At 42.4% G+C, this 17255-nt stretch overlaps 1 protein-coding gene across 1 annotated transcript; it reads right to left on the bottom strand.

Moving 5' to 3' along the window:
- Window positions 1-14425: 14425 nt before the first annotated feature.
- Window positions 14426-16752, bottom strand: LOC129362750 (transmembrane protein 271-like). The gene has a single exon (XM_055034468.1). It carries the CDS (start codon window positions 16539-16541, stop codon window positions 15741-15743), a length of 801 nt encoding a protein of 266 aa, XP_054890443.1. The 5' UTR covers window positions 16542-16752; the 3' UTR covers window positions 14426-15740.
- Window positions 16753-17255: the final 503 nt, after the last annotated feature.

Below are 17255 nucleotides of genomic sequence, written 5' to 3'. Positions count from 1 at the left end.
CTTTGGGTCTGTCCAAACAATTTGAAGGATCTCCATCAATCCTGAACAGAAGATTGATTAAATATTTAGACGCCTCATCAATAGCAGCAAAAAGCTGGTGGTTTCTCTGCCGCTCTGTAAGGGACTTTTGACCAAACATCCTTCTTCACATTCATTTTTAATCAATTGGAACTGGAACGATTAATAGTGATCAACCAAATAATCGACAACTAATTTAGTAATCGATTAATCGTTAAGTGGAGTGTGTAGACTCCAAAAGAAAAAGGTCAACTGGTGAAAGAACATACTTAGAGCAAAAATGAAGACAAGACTGTACAAAAATATTGAAACTCTTCAACTAGGAGATGAAGAGTTCACTAAAGGAATGGTGTCACTGCATTTTACTCTGCAAAAACACAAAGTCTCACCAAGTAGTTTTGGTTTAGACTGGCGCAAATATCTGTTAACTTGAACTAAGACTAAACAAACTTTAAAATTGTTCAAAAATTCTTTAAATATTTTTGTAATTTGCCGAATATGGCACTAAAATGCAGGTAATTAATATATTTTGGCTGTTTGGTGTATAACACGTCCACACAGGGAAGAAAAGGATCCAACCGTAGCAGCCAAGATTCACACTGATAATGACCGCATGTGAACTTTTGACCAGCTCTGCACTTTTTATCCGTCCATCGTTCAAATCCTGCTGGAAACTCCTGACAAATGATTCGAAGAAGAGATTCAGAAACGTATAGGATGTCATAAACAAACCAGGCGAGCTGAAATCAGAGCTCGTGTGTTTTCATTGTTTCCACACCTGACTGCGTGTTGAATTGTGTGTGTGTGTGTGTGTGTGTGTGTGTGTGTGTGTGTGTGTGTGTGTGTGTGTGCGCGTGTGTGTGTGTGTGTTTTAAGGGCCTGTGCTCCTCAGCAGCCGAGGTGAATTTGCAGACCTCGTTCCAGATCCGCTGCTGCAGAAATAAAAGTGCAGCTTCACTTTGAGAACTGGATCTCTCTCTCTCTGTGACCTTACCTCAGCAGCGGCGGCCGCTCACCTCTTCTGATGCTCCGGGATATGTCTGCTTAATGGCAGATAGCAGCCAGCCAAAGAGCTTTACTGCAAAGTTTGGAGTTGGCTCTCCTGTGGAAAAACACACACACACACACAGCCACTGCAGGAAGATGGTGATTGACGCACAGCTGACTGCGTGTGTCCGCGGCAGCTGCCTGGCTGTTCCAGCGGGGGACAAGTAACTCACCGGAGTCGCGCGGTGAGGAGGCCTGCGGGGAACTTCAGGGCTGTTTGCATAAAGCATCAGCCTGTCGAACCCACAGCGCAATATTCCCAACATTTACCCTGACGCGTCACGTTTAAGTCACTGAGGAGGCACCGGGTCAGACTCACCCAGGGCCGCTGAGGTCGGAGGGTAAACGTAGATGTTAACACAGATTTCCACTGCACAGCTTTATTTTACTGTCAGAAAAACTTTCCAGGAGTTTCATCTCAAGAATGTTTACCTCAGCTTTTCTTTGCCCGATACACATAATAAAATTGACTCAGCTTCACTGGAAATGCCTCACATTTGTTCAGCTATTAAACTAATTCAGATGCCGTGTGACTCTTTATTATTGCGGAGTCTGGCTGAAACACACAGGCTGCATCCAATTAATCTAATATTTGATTAAATTTCTTTTTGTGCTTTTGTTTAGCAATCACTAGCTGGGGGGTGTCTGAGAGCTCGTTTCAGCTCCACTGGTCGTTCATTTAAATTAAGTCGGTTTTCTAGAATGAACCTGGCTTTTAAGCACAGACCGATACGTTTTGAATTTGCTCCAGGTCAGTTAATGCTAGCTTCATTTATCCTGTTTTAATATTATTTGTTTATTTATCCTGTTTGAAAAGCTAATTTTCTGATTCTCAGACTTTTACAGGCTCCTTCAGTCAGGCTAGCCCAAGCTAATTTAGGTCAGGTTAGCCTCGGCTAGTGTTGGGTCAACCAAGTTAGTGGCTAGTCATGTCAAGCTATTCCACGAAGTCAAACTAGCACTGGCTAGCGTTGGTCAGGCTAGTTGAGTCAAGCTAGCCTTGGTCAGAACACCAAGTTAACCCAGGCTAACAGAATCTAGCTACTGAACATGTTAGCCTGTCGATGTGATCACGCCGCTGCTGACATGAACCGATTAGACTCAACTGGAAAACTGGTAAAAATTAAATGAGTTTTTATTATAGAAATATCAATTCTCACTGAGATATTTTTCATATATATATGTGTATATATATATATTAATTTGAAGCCATTGAAAGTGGAAAAATGTAATTGCTTTCAGAAAAATCAATGCGGCACAATTATTGGCATAAACTGTAGACGCTTTGTTTACTAACCTTTGGCCAGTCTGTTCAGGTTGGAGGATAAAGAGAGGGATTTATGGCCGTTCCACAGCATCACGCACCCTCCACCATACAGTGGAACGAGTTGATTTTTTAAAATACATTTATCCCACAAGTCCATCTGAAGTGTGTTCGTTCCCCTAAAGGTCAAACTTTCGTCTCATTTGATTTCCAAGCAACCAGTTGTGAGGTTCGTTAGAGACCCACAAGACGCAGACATAATTGATCTGGTTGATTGTGGCTGTATTTTCATATTTAAAGAGGTTCCTAAAAAATACTCACATTTATTTGACTGGGTTTGTTCAAGGGAACCAATCACTATTCCACTGGTGATTTCATTTAAGACAATATTGTTCCCCCTGAGGAATTTTATTAACGCATTCTAATAAAAAGTTTTTTTTTGTTGTTTTGTTTTTTTTAGCTGGAGGTTTTCCTTCTGCAATAAAAGCTGAATTTATTTATTTATTTTTTAAGTTTTCCCCCTGTAATTGGTGCCCAAACTGCCAATAAATGTGTCTTTATAAAGACTTGAAATAAGGGACAGAAGGTCCTCTTGTTAGAACCGGCAGAATTGAGGAAGATCGACAAGAATAAGAACAAAGCCTCCAAAATAATCTCCTTCAGAAAACTGCAGCGATTACAAGAAACCCCGCTGATCGGTCAAAGCAGAATACATAAATGTCTGTGGAGAGGACGAATGATTCACCAGACGTCAAAATAAAAAAAATCGAGCACAGAAAGTCCTCAGCTTCTGGAGGTGTGTTTAACTTTCAAACTGAAGGAAGCGCTGAGAAGAATTGGGAGCAGCTGGGGTTTTTCTGCTCAGTGTGGCTGAACCCAGATTTAAAAATATGTGGAGCTCTAAAGCGTCCGGAGTCTCCTCAGATAAAACGCCCGTCAGGGGAAACCGAGGGCTGAACAGCGACGGCACGTCGTCAGTTCAGCCACAGTCGGCAAGCGGCGTTGAACTCGCTCACGTTTTGTCACATTAGTGAGTCTGATGGAGGCTGCACACAGACGTGGAGGATTTTTAAACTGAGATGGTTTTATTTAAATAAATACATTTTTAAGAAAATACGTCTAAAAGTGTGATTTGGAGAAGAGAATCAGGGGGTTGAAATGCAGCAAAGTTCAGAAAGGTCGGGAATCGAACCCCAGACCGCTGCATATATAATAGACGTTCATTCTGCTTAAACTTTTCATATTTTGTCACATTATAAACAACATATTTCATTGGTCTTCAATGTGAAGTAGTAAGAAAATTATACAAGATTTGAAACTTTGTTTTGTTCAGCTCCCCGTTTCTCTGAGTGCAACAAATTGCCTTCAGAAGTTGCCTGAAGATTGCCAAAGACGAAACAGAGTCCGCCTGTGTGTAATCTAATCTCAGACCTAATCTGGCTGCTCTGACGCCTAAGAGGTTGGCTAAGGGAATATTCGGACCACTGTTGAACCTAGACGCAAAAAAGCTAGCTAGCTAGCTGGCAGCATGAACCTAGCGGTGAGTCACAGAACGTAATAAAGATTTCTGTGTGCGACTTGAACTTTTCCCTGATGGAAACGACTCGAGAGACAAAAAACGTAGAACGTATAAGATGAAATAATAAGACCTTTAATTAACGTATTTAAAGCCAACTTTTTTTTCAAATGAATTTAAGACGATTTAAGGGCTTAATTTTAGGTAGATGTATTTAAGACTTTTTAAGGATACCCTGTAGCGGGAGACGGATGCAGTGGGACAAGGGATAGCGCTATCTATATTAAGATGGCGTAGTTAAAGTACAAAGATTAAGTGGTGAAATTGGATATCTGATCCTCACAGATGGCCTTCATCCAGTCTGAGTTTGGCCTGCTGGCAAATAGAAACGCAATTGTTCAGATTTATTTTCGTAAAAGAAGAAAAATGAGCGAAAGACCACATGCTGACTTCTTCCAACTTGACAATCTTTTACTTGTTCATCATGTGAAACCAACATATGATGAAGCCTGCAGCTGCAATGTGGGTTAGTTCGGTCGATACGCACCTTTTCCCTGACATCACTGCATCTCTAAAAACAAGTCTGTGAAATATTGATTAAAAAAAAGAATGAATATGCTTCATATTGACAAAACTGTTCCATATGAAAAGGCCGCAGGGCGACCACATCCCACATGACGGGTGAGTTTGTTACAACCCTGTCCTGAACATAAATACCGTTCCTCCAGAATTGCCGTCTTGTGAATTTAAAGTGTCCGCGCCGGTGCCAAAGTGGCGATGCAGTGAATGATAGGATTCAAAAGGCTTTCAGAATATTAAAGTCCTCCAGGGTGTTGGTCACACACCTCATGTTTGTCAGTGGAGGGGATCAATGCGAGCGATGAAATGCTCTTTATGTGCCTCTTCCAAAGCACAAATTCTTCTGGCTGCTTCAGCACATGTGGCAGCCGACACTGTAAATCAATTTATCTCACTGAGGGTTATGTACTTTTTAGGAATCGAACCCCGACTTTTACAGTTGTGTCTATCCTGATTCATTTTTAGCAGACTGCGTCGTACTTAAAGGCAAGCTTTCTCTGTGAATTAAAGGTATCTCTGGCTGGCAGACCTGGAAATTGCTCCATACTTCTCCAGCGGTGATGCCATTGTCTTGATTCTCATCTCCCTTCACTGCTCCGTCTTGGATTTCTCCCGTTGACTTGGATTTCTTCAGTAGAATTTCTCCCGGGCCAATCAGCAAACAGAAGGAGAAGTTGGTAAAATTGTAAAGTCAAAATTCTTTACCTTCTTAGCAATAAATTAAGCATTCACTATTTCAATAAAACAAATAGTCAGATTTTTTTGCCCAGTTTTGAATCCAAAACTTGCAGGTTTGCCTTATGAAAATACATTTTCTCAAATATTCTAAATATCAGTTGGAAACAGTCAATTCTGATCAATAAAACCTTAATGTTGGTCACTCCTTCTTTAAGAAAGAATTCTATCATTTGCCAACTGTAATCAAATTATTAAACAGATTTCAGTGCAGAAAAGTTAGTTTTTGAGTGAAAATCTCTGGAAAGATGAGGAGAAACAAAAAGACTGGTGAATTAAACACAAATAATTGCTGCTGTTGGAAACATTTTCTATTGTCAGAATATTTAACTTTACCTGTAATAACTGCCACAATAATAATAATTTAAAAAGTCTCAATCTTCATCAAATACCTGAGCTGAGGGGCAAATTTGTATTTGTTTCATTCTTGAGCTGCAGCCTGCGGCCACACGCAATCAGTCCAGGGACCTCAAATAGCCCTCGACCCACACTTTGAACGAAGAAAAGCGGAACGTAATCTTTTAATTTATGTGTTTATTCATGTCATCACTTGCAACAAAATTTCACTCACATTTTAGATGTAAATTTGAACGACTGTAAAGTTTGTCTTTATGTCTAGAACAAGGGGCTGTTTTTTACCAGGCAAGCTAAAAAAAGGAACAATTGAACACTTTCTGCAATTAAACAAAAAAAAGATGAAGTTCAAAATGAAGACTTGAAGGTGGCGCTTGATAATCCGGCAGCTTTGAATCTTGAGGTGATCAGCTACTTTGGGGTCTAAACAAAGCCCGGCTGGCTCCTGAGAGCCACTGGAGCTCATCCAGACTCAACTTTCCCTGGAAGCGGAACACAGGAAGTGGGCATGTTTCTAATGAAAGGCTTTTAGGGGGTATTGATTTTTGTTCTATAAGTATATAGCCAACAGCTTTGACCTTGAAACACACCAGGACGCCATGCAGATGGGAGGAGAGGCTGATGATGAAACAGTCAGAACCGAACCGGATTTTCCTTATTCAACCCCGTTTCTGTCAGAGGTCATGACACGCGCTCACGAGCCTAAACAGGTCTTGGGTAGCTGGAGAGACGTAACTGATCTCACTTCCTGGCCCTCGGGCCCCCCACCCGGCCCGGGGGCCCCGAGAGCCGCTGCACATCAGTTATCCTCATACTGTATCTGCAGTGTAATCACTGGCGCAAAGAGCCTCTCTTATAATTCTTCAGAGTGAGGAACACAGAGATGCAAGTCAGCGTTTCCCACACACACACACACACACACACACACACACACACACACACACACACACACACACACACACACAGTGTGTGACCCGAGCTGGAGGCTGTCATTACACTAATGCAGCTCTGCGATCCAACAAAGGACCAGCCACCAAAGAGGAGGAGGAGGAGGAGGAAGAACCCCCCCACCCCCCTCTGGACAATACAGATCTTATGATAATGGACTGGCCTACATTACAACCTGACATGCCTGGGCTTTTCTTAACATGTACAATTACTCCTGATTATAGGTTCAACGCGGCTCGTCGTCACGCGGACAGATCATGTCTTCACCTCAGATTCTTGTCGTTACGTTAGGAGTTTCACGTTCTTCGTTGATACATTTTAAACTAACCTTTGCCTTAAATAAAGAAATGAGACTGTGTCTTTAACGGAGCGAGTTACAACGGCGTTTAATTTCCCTTTGGGACCAATAAAGTTTTATTTAATTGAATAAAAATCCAGTTCGACGCGGCGCCTCCGGGACATCAATCTGATTAGTAATAGAGTCCAGCTGCGTGTGGCTAACGCGGCTCTCCACTGGGAACTTCCCAGTCGGAAGAATGAACAGGAACACGCTCTGTCGGACTTACCACTGGGATATGGCGTCACCTCCGGGTTGGGACTCGGCATTTAAATATGGCGGCTCCTCCTCGCGTCCACAGCAGGAAGCCGCGGAGGGAAACGTGTTTGCTTCGCGAGACGGACGGGTAAGAGTGCGTCGAAAATTAACGTAGTACGTAGCGTCTGCAACTCCAGCCAATCAAAAGTGACGTTAGCTTGAGGGAGGTCGAGCTCAAAATGTTTGTTAGCTTGCGAACGATGTTTATGGGAGTCGCCATGTTGGAACTCCGACGTCTTCACCTTGGCTCTGACGTCACACCCAGCTCCTTGTCGCCCAGGTAACGGCAGCGGATCATTAACCTCACAATAGGAAATGTTTCATTTTGCCACAAAACACACAGAGACCACAGAAAACATGAACTACAGGGAGCTCTGGTCAGATGATAACCAACATTTTGATATTCCATGTTTATATATATATATATATATATATATATATATATATATATATATATTATATATATAATTCTGTAAGAGTCAGATGTTGAAATGTGTGAGTATAAAAATGTCCAGATCAGAAGTTTGGAAACGGACTCGGCGATCACCAGTGGCCCTCTGGTCCCTGCATGTGTGTCACTGAAAGAGCTCATTTCTCTTGTTTTCATTTATTTATTTAGGCCTATTTCACTGAAGCCCCCATAATTTCTTCACAGTGAAAAGGACAGGTGGCATTTGTTAACCACGGCAGAGACGTACGCGACGCATTTCTAATGACAGACGGCTGGCCCCAAAGTGCTCCGGCACAGTGCAGCTTTTGGAGAGTTAATTTGTCCCTCTGCTGCTCGTAAGGGTGACTGCACTTTGTCATTTTCTAATTGGATCTGATGGAGCTGATATTTAATCACAGCAACGGGGCGAAACATCCTGGGAAAAACAAATCGTACAAATTGGGCTTCGCCCAACACGGACCAAAACCTGAGGCTGTGGCTCGGAACAGGAAGCTGAAGTATTCACACCTCTTGACCTCTCCACAGTTTGTCTTATTGCAACTACAAACGTCAAAGGATTTTATGTAATGCACCAACAAAAAAATTGTTAAATGGGTTTACAAAAAAAAAAACATTTAGATGTAGAAATCTTAAAATTGTGGCGTGCATTTGGGTAAAACTCTGCCCTTTGAAGAACCATCTTTCACTGTGATGACAGCTGCAAGTCTGTTTGAAGGTATACATCAGATTTTGTCAAATAATAGCTTTCAAATCAGGTCTGTGATTCAGGAGTTGGACTTAAGTCTGGACATCCTGACACATTATATTTGCTTTGATTAAAACCCTTCTGCCCTGTATTTAGTTCTGTCCATTTCCCCATCAGCTAAACGGAAGCATTCCCTCAGCATTATGCTGCTTCTTGTTTCACTTCAGGTGCAATGTGATCATTTTGATGTGCAAACTTGTGGTAGAAGGTGCTGAGGAGAAAAACCAGGGGATCAAATTTTCTCTTCCATGTCTCGTTGAAAACCTTCAGATACATTTTCTTGACTTTGTTGAAACAATGACTTGATTTGTTGAGTGATAGCCGTTCGGTCAGCAGGTTCTCTCTCACCTGAGGGTTGGTTCTCTGCAGCTCCTCCAGAGGTACCATGCTTCTCTTGGTTAGCTTCACTGATTAATGCTTACCTGGCGGTTTAAGACGTCCTGGTAGATTGTCATTTGTGCCATGCTCTTTCTATTAAACCTTATAACCAGTTTTTTGAAAACCATGATTAATTTTCCTTCTACTTCAGAAGGATGCTGGTTTACGACAATGTTCTGCTAAAATTACACAGTAAAGTGACATGTTGCAAAATAGTGAGGCTGCAGGTTGTAGTTCTCCAAAATGATTGCTAACGTCTGACAGCTAAAAACAACAACAACAAAAAATGTTTTTAAAAAAACCCCTCCAAATCAGAGACACTTCTGTCTTGTCATTCTTTCATAAAGTGTTCACTTTTAGCTACTCTCTTGTTTGGCAAGACAGACTTTAGTTCAGCTAAACTCGCTAGCTGTTACAAAATAGCTAAGCTGGCTAACTCTGACTTGCTCTCTCTGATTTTTTTTTCTGAGAAATCTTCCACTCTCTGTGTAAGAGATTATAACTTTACTGCTAGCTCCTGTCTTTGGTTAGTTATGGTCATTTCCACCGATTAGCTGCCAGTGGAAAAGAGCCGTAAGTGGATCTATACTTCTTTCCTATTACCCTACCAACACACCAATTCCCTCCCCTGATGTTGGGGACGGGACTCTTGTCTCTGTCTGCTAATTCAAATGCCAGTTCACATCGTTTCTTTGGAGTCGGGCCACAGAAGCACTGCCTCGATTAACCCCAAGTCATTTGGCTCACTTTACTCCAGAGAATGGCTTTGCAATTTGAGGCACTCTTTTGCTAAATAGTTTACATGGTTTGATGTGCTGCCAAATCATCAACTTGTAGGGGTATACAGTTTTAGACATGGATAAATTTGCTTTTCAGGAAACAGCCATGATGCCTCAAATGTATAGAGGAAGAGTCGCAGGTAACGAAACAAAGAAAAATATAAAGTTAAAACGTATTTCTTCTAATCCTGACCCAGAATCTTTTCATACGGGCTTCATTGTGGGTGAAAGGAAAAAAAATCAGTATTGGGTCCTAACAAAAGTAAAACAGCTTCAGGATGTTTCATCTTGAAACTCTTAGTCCAGTTCAAAGATTAAAGGTGCTAAGTCAGCGATGAATCAGAAGTTCATCCACCCACACAAAATGTTTAACCTGCACATCCTAGACGTTTGGAAAACCTGAAGCCCATCTTGACCTTAATGTTTCCGCCAGAGTGTGGATATGTCTGAGAGCCAAAGTGCTGCCTATGAAAAAGAGAAAAAAAAATACTAAAAGGGCCTGATGCATTAGGAAGTCGAGAGCCTTGATTGACCCAGTCATCATACGCATCGTCCATAACAAACATACAGGAGTAAACTAATCCTTTTGCACATATCCGATATTTAAAATCCAACTGAAAAACAAACAAATCAATCAGAAGGAAAAATCTAATTGCTTTAATTACTGCAGTACTTCGATGATGCAGTTTTTGATTTAATTTGAGCATTTAGGCTTTTTTGGTCGAACATGTTTTCATCCCACATCTTTTTTTTTCTTCCTCTCCACCTCAGTGGTAATGTGATCCCACACACTTTCCGTCAGACGTTCCTAACATCGACTCAACCATTCAGAGTCTGAATTTCCATCTTACCATTTCCCACGTTTGGATTTGGGTGTGATGCAGCAAAGAACCACCTTCATGTTTCCAGTAATTATGATTTCACATAATTACCGTGACCAAAAAAACCCAGTTTCCTCTGAAGAAAAGTAAGCCCAGAGCATGACGCTTCCCTCACCGTGTTTCACTATAGGGGTGATGTTCTTTTGGTGATGCTCAGCGGTTTTTTGTTTTGTGACTCTTGTCTGAAACTTGCAGAGTGCGTTTGTCTGAACATGACTCGCCCTCCCTGGAGGTTGTGATCGATTTTCGCCGGGCGTTTCCTCTGAAAGAAAAGACTTCAGCCAAAAAATATTTGAAGCACAGAGGGATTGCTGTCACATGTGCCACACAGAAAGTCCTTAATGAATTTTTTTTTTCCTTCTCCTTGAGTTACTGTAGAGCTCTTAACAGCCTCTCTCGCCAGTTTTTGATTTGTCTTCTTAATATTTCGGAGAAATGTTCCGTTTTCTGAAGTCCCTCTTGCCCCACATTTTCTGCAGTAATTGAAGATTTTCTTCACTGTGTGGTGTACGTCTAAAACACTCTCCTGATGGTTTAATACCGTCATTTCAACCCTTCATCTGTAAATCTATGGCTGTAACATAAGATTACAAATATTAAGAAGTCAGAATATTCAAATTAAAAGAGCTGAATTGTATTTCTGATTATGCAAATTTAACTTATTTCTCAATAGGAGTGAACTCAAGGAAGCTGAATGGCAAAAAGGAATTGATCTATGATGGTTTATCCATATTTAAATAAACATTTTTTGCACATCTGACAACAGCATGGGCCATTTTTAAAATGCAATGAGAATCTAAACTTGTCCTTCTTCTAAAATCACCGTAGATTAAGTCAACCAGAGAATATTTCCTAAACTTTGTGACTCTACCTCCAAAACTATAAGAATAATAACTGTAAACATGTATTTGGACTAAACTGGTCAGAAATATTAGAGAAAACAATGCCTGCATTATCTAAATGAATCGGTTATTACATAGATAACAAGAGAATCTTTCAAATAAAAAGCTTCAGGTTGAATAAACACTTTTTATCACTATTATTTATGCAATAGGAGCAGAACCTTTAGTTTGCTCAAATTAAAGTAGTGCTTATGTAACTGTCTTGCCACGACCAACAATGTTTACGGTAATGCACTGAAACAAAAACATCTGACCTGACTTCACCTTCTTCTCCTCCTAATAATAATAATCATAAATCTGATGAGTTCTGTTCTGGATTTTTTTTTTTTTTTCTGCTTCAAAACAAAATAATTCCAGTCAGTAATTGTTACAAAACGCAACACTTCATGATAATGAAATAAACTGGAAAATACACTCTTGGTGTGCTGAATATGAAATGCTTTGTGCATCATAGAAGCCCATAAAACCTGCCTGGTGCACATTAGGAAGCGAACAGGCCGCTGGAGGACGGCGGCAGCTCAGTGAGTCCTGATGCTCTGGGATCACAGCAGCCTTCATCTGCAGCCTCACTCGCAGCTTAACGGCCTTTTTATTAACGCTGCAGTCGGACCGCTGAACATCTACGGAAGCGTCCGACCAGAACCAAATGATGGGTTCTGCTTACTGAACGTCGGGCCGTTTCTCTGAAACAACAAGCGACATGCAGCAAATCCCTGGAAGGGGAAGTTTTACTGTGTCACAGAGGCGGGAAATCATATTTACAGTTCCCTGTAGGTTTTTCACTTCACGGGTGCAATGAAAAAGGAGAATCAGAGCGCGCATCCTTTAAAAATCCTTCATGCAGCTATAAAATTAAGGTATTAAAATTCGTACAACTGCAAGTTGACCTTTAATGCGTTACTCTTAGGTATTCAATTTTGTCTTAGACTATCTAGTCTTGTGCATAGTTTTTTGTTTGTGCTTTTTTTCTAGCTGGACTTTTCTACCATTCAAGAGTTTGCAATAAATCTCCTGCAGACATCTTCACTTCTTTCTGTGGGTCAAGGGAGTTGAGGCTACCGCTAACTAGCTGCTAATATACCCCCTGCTGGTTAGCTTACTGCGGTTTTTCATCGATGATGGGTAAATGCACATTTCTGAGTTGTATTTCTGTATTTTCTTTCTTTTTTTTTGTCTTAAATGAAGTTTGAGATCTTTGAAAGATCTTGAGAAGTTTTAGATTTGACTTGGTGAAACCTGCGGATTCCCTGAAAGTGGAGCGGCAATTTTAAAAAAATTTTTTAATTTTTTACCATTAATTTTGAGCAAAGTTTGTCAAACTTACTTTAATTATGTTTGTTTAACTTAACAACTTAAGTTTAATAAATTAATTTGGACAAATTTAATTTGATGCACTGTGACTAAATACAATATATTGAAGTTGGATCACCTGTACTCTTTTTTACAGTGTACCTGCAGAATATAATGCAGTAGACCAGCAGAAACAAGTACATAATTATAAAGTGGGGATAAAAAGATTGAATGTTTCCCAAATTAGCAACAAATGACGGTGTGCTATACATTTGGATTCAGCCTCTTTACTCTGAAACCCCGACATAAAATCTTTAATGGTGCGAGTCAGCGACTCAACGCAATCTGCTGGGTTTCCTTAGAAACTTTTTAAACTACTTTGAATACTAATTGAGCTACTGTACAGTTTGACAATTAGTGACATAGAAATCTACATTCTTCCCCTTTCGAGTATTGACAGGCATTTATCGCATCAAATATCATTTATCGTGATTCATTTCTTATCGCGGTACGATTTTTATTCATCGTTGTCACGGTAAATACCAGTTAACTATGTTTAAAAGCCACTAAAACTGTCTTCCTTGTTGGGATTGTTTTTTTCACTATATTTGCTCCATTGTTTGTTCAATGATGCTGTATCAATAAATTTAAAAACGTGATAAAATGCGGTTTGTGTGGATTTCAGTAAAACCCATCACACTTCTTTAAGTCACTGGCATCCTAGAGAAACGGATAACACATGGGAAGATTTCTCAAAAGCAAATTTTGTGATGTGTCAATTATCTGGAAAACAAACAAACAAAAAAAGGAAATGTTCTTATTGCCACTTTTACAATAGCGCCTAAACATACCGCGGTAACTGTAAACCCCTGTCGTTCAGACGCCATTACCGCACAAATACTCTCAGGACATATCTGTAGCTGCTGAGCCACACAGAAAACGTCTAGAGCCGGAGTGTTGCCGTTTCTCCCTGCTCATGCATTCATCTCTTGCGAGGCAAACCCACGCCGAGCAGAATGAGTGAGCAGAAAGCATCATCATCATACAGTCCTGTGAACGATCACCCTGAGCCTGTTGGCGACAGCAGCCTCCTCTTTAAACTTTCCTCATCACAAAGTGCTCATCAAAGCGCTAAAAAACAAACAAACAAAAAAAACCCCTCAAACATAGAGCCACAGATGCTCATTTAAAAAGCTTTATCTGAAGAATTGGGAACCGCTTTAATTTCGCGCAGAGCCGCGCCGGCTGAAGGTACAAAATAATCACGGCGGAGCCCCCTATTTTCCCCTCGCCTTTGTTCCAGCGGTTGAGTGAAAGTGGTGATGGTGAGGTTGAACGTTTTTTTTTTTTTTTTCCTGGTCGGGAGAGGACCCATGCTGGGAACTGATGACGGTTATTTGTGTGTGGCGCAGTTAATCAATCACTTGGAGTCAAATCAGATGGCACAGAGTGTGAGGCAGCTCTGCGCAGTTTGAATTTAAAGAGAAGACAGCGGGATGCCACCTTCAGTGCATTAAGGATTGCATGAAATGCCTCCCATCTGGAAAGCAAACATGCTACTTATCACTGGGATCATCTGTCGTGCTAGTTGGTGGGAAAAATATATATATGTATATATATAGAGAAGTATAAACATACCTCAATTACTATAAGAACCTAAAGATGGGGAAAGGGGTTGGCAATAATATCTTTGAAAACATGTTGGATGTTTTGAAAGGGGCGGCCACTGACAGTCTTCCAGTGGCACCCAATGATGAAAACTTAAAATAACTTCTGCAACTTAAAAGCTCATCCTCTCCTGTCTTGAAAACGTTCAGCTTAAAGAACGGGGACGACTTAAATAGGAGGCATAACCCCAGGTTCCCTGAGAGTGAATATGTTTAGCAAACATAAGTCGTATGTTTTAATGACTACAAATTCTTTATTATTATTATTAACTCTCTTGCAGTCTTAGTGCAACTCTCAGGAGGAGTGCAGCAAATGTCCCGGTCAGACTTCGGGGAATTGTCCCGTCAGACTGTCAGTTCCCAGAACCACACACAATAAAAACATGTAAAAGCCCAATAGAGATCAATACTGTCGGAACACAAACCGAGTTAAAAACATTTTATGGCCCTGTCTCTTTCAAAGGATAGTCAACTATTTCAAAAATGTATAATTTTGTAGCCCCTCCTCTGACTCAATGAACTCAATAACATAAGGCATAGCGAGCTTTAAACACAGGTTCCACATGGTGTTTGTTACTTTTGTTACACATCAGCTGGGCCAGAGTTTAGAAAGGGCTTTGAGGGGCAGTAGCCCAGGGCAATAACTTTAAAGGGGCGGAAAGAGAAGATTTTTCATTTGTCTTTTTGATGTTGCTTTATGAATGCGTGTTTTACAAACACTTTGCTTAATATAGAACACGGGACACAAAGTCATGAAAATAAAACAGTACTCCAGTATTAGAAAATGTTGAAGTTTCCTGGAACAATATGCAGCTGCTAACCCATTAATGTATACGCCCACCAGATAAGGCACTAAAACCGGGGCCCACGTCCTTCTAAATCTGGCCCTTTAAATAGATCCGACATCGACTTTTAATTAGGATGAAGTTATTTCTATTTTTGAGAAGAAAAAAAACAAAAGTGTTCCAAGAGGGGAAAAAAGGTCTATTTTAATATAGACATGAGTTCAAATGTTTTAAATCAATCTATTGTAATTCCCACAGCGTGAAATAAAGTTGTAGAGGGTGGGGCACCAAACCTGCCCCCCTCCTACAACCGGCCCTGTTTTGACCAACCTGACCACAAACCAGCTCAGTGAGAATCAGGGGACAAAACACAACACACCGTGGAAGTTCAGGCTCGACACTGGCAGCAGTTTTGTGACTTCAGCTGAGGTTAAATACACATTTTTATTCACAGGTAAAAACGGCAACAGCAACCATTTCAAGGAAAAACTGCGACTCTCCACCTCGTTTCTTCCAGCAAAGCTGTTGCGTTTCTGGGCCTGGATGCGCCTGCACTGCTCTGGGCCCGCAGGCTGCCACTTTTTATTGAATGTTTTTAAATGTTTCATCCGCTTTCAATCTGATATGTTACCAGAACACATGGGAATAATGGACATAAAACCTCCTGTGTAACTTACTGTTATACTGTGTGTGTTGGAGGGAGATGTTTGGTGAGGGGGGGCTTTAAGCACAAAAAAAAAAAAAAAGAGAGAGAGAAAGAAAGAAAAAGAAAGTCAGTGATTGTCACAGCAGAGGCTCCGGAGCGGCTATGTGTTGCATGCCTCGGCGGGGAAAATGTCCTCGTAGGCGGGCGGCAGTTCGCTGGGGATCGGGTACGAGAACGGGAAGCAGTGGTTGAGCTCCGGGTCCCAGGGCCAGTATCCGGGCAGGTCGATGGACGGGTGGCCCCCGCGCTGCACCTCGGCCCCCGTCTCGTCCAGCACGCCGAGCGCCCCCAGGTTGATGTAGGACACCGGCTGGAGCCCCGCCGCCGCCGCGCAGTCCCGCTCCTCGCTGAACACGATGGGCCCCCCGCCGCTCTGCCGCTGCCGCTGCCGGCTCCTAGAGAACTGCTCCGCCTTGTAGCGCTTGATGATGACCAGGTTGAGGAGCCCCAGCAGGCACTCCAAAGTGCTGAGGACGGTGGAGATGACCAGGGTCCGCTGGTACTCCCGCAGCCGCTGGCAGGCGGAGTTGACGAGCACCGAGTGGAAGCAGTAGTGGGAGAATTTTCTCTCCACCAAGGAAGCCGTGTCCCCGTCCACGACCGCGCCGGAGAAGGCGGTGAGGACCCCCAGCAAGAAGACAACGACCCCCAGGAGGAAGAAATTCCGGCAGCCGGGCTTCCGCACGCAACAGACCATCGCCGAGCCCAGCAGCACCTGGCCGGTCCCCACCAGCAGCCCGGAGTAGAAAGCCCCGGCGGCGGCGCCGAGGTGGAAGTGCGCCTTCACCGTAGATCCCAGCGAGACGCATCTTAATCCAACGACAACTTCGCTCAGGGCGCACACGAAGAGGAGGGCGCTGGAGCACACGGTGCACAGTCCTTTCCCACTCAACTTCATCATAGCCCACCTCTGCCGCTCTCGACCCCGCTCCCCCCGTCCTCATCCTCCCTCGTGCTCTCCTCCGTCTCCTCTGGAAACGCTCTCAGGCTGGGTCATCATCTGCCGGTGAGTCCTCCGGTTCAGAGCGGGCGAGCCTCGCCGCTGCGGCGTCTACTCGCGCATCTCCGCCGCTTTACAGGAACCCCATAAATAATTAATGGCATAGCAGAGATGCGCCCCCCACACACACACACCCCTCCACCCAGCCAACCCCACCCTCCCTCCACCACCCCTCTCCCCTCCAACCCTCGTCGGTAATTATCGATAATCCACACGCAGCCAATGATCGCGGTAAACCAAACGTCCAGTCGCTCCTAAACTAAAACTTCTCCATGGTTTTTCCTGCAGGAGAGAGAAGTGTGGACTGCCGAGCCTGCTGGCTGGAATGCAGTGGGGTCTGTCTTTCTTTCTTTTCTTTTTTTTTTTGGTGACAGAAAGGGAGGAGATTATAGGGGTGACCAATGACCCAGGGGCGTTCATGCTCTCTGCACTGCAAAAAAATAAAAAATAAAAAAAATAAAACCAAATCATACCAAGTGCCCTTAGTGGAAATATCTGAGTAGACTTGAAATAAGACAAAACTTACTTCTAATAACCTAAATGACATTTTGCAGTGAAACTTTTCCACATGTAGTAAATACATCGTGGTCTTCCGAAGCTGATGGCTTCAGTCAT

Source organism: Poeciliopsis prolifica, unplaced genomic scaffold, assembly GCF_027474105.1.
Source record: "Poeciliopsis prolifica strain line A6 unplaced genomic scaffold, Auburn_PproV2 SCAFFOLD009, whole genome shotgun sequence".
In the NCBI taxonomy this organism is placed as follows: Eukaryota; Metazoa; Chordata; class Actinopteri; order Cyprinodontiformes; family Poeciliidae; genus Poeciliopsis; species Poeciliopsis prolifica.
This window is presented reverse-complemented; position numbering and strand designations above follow the sequence as displayed.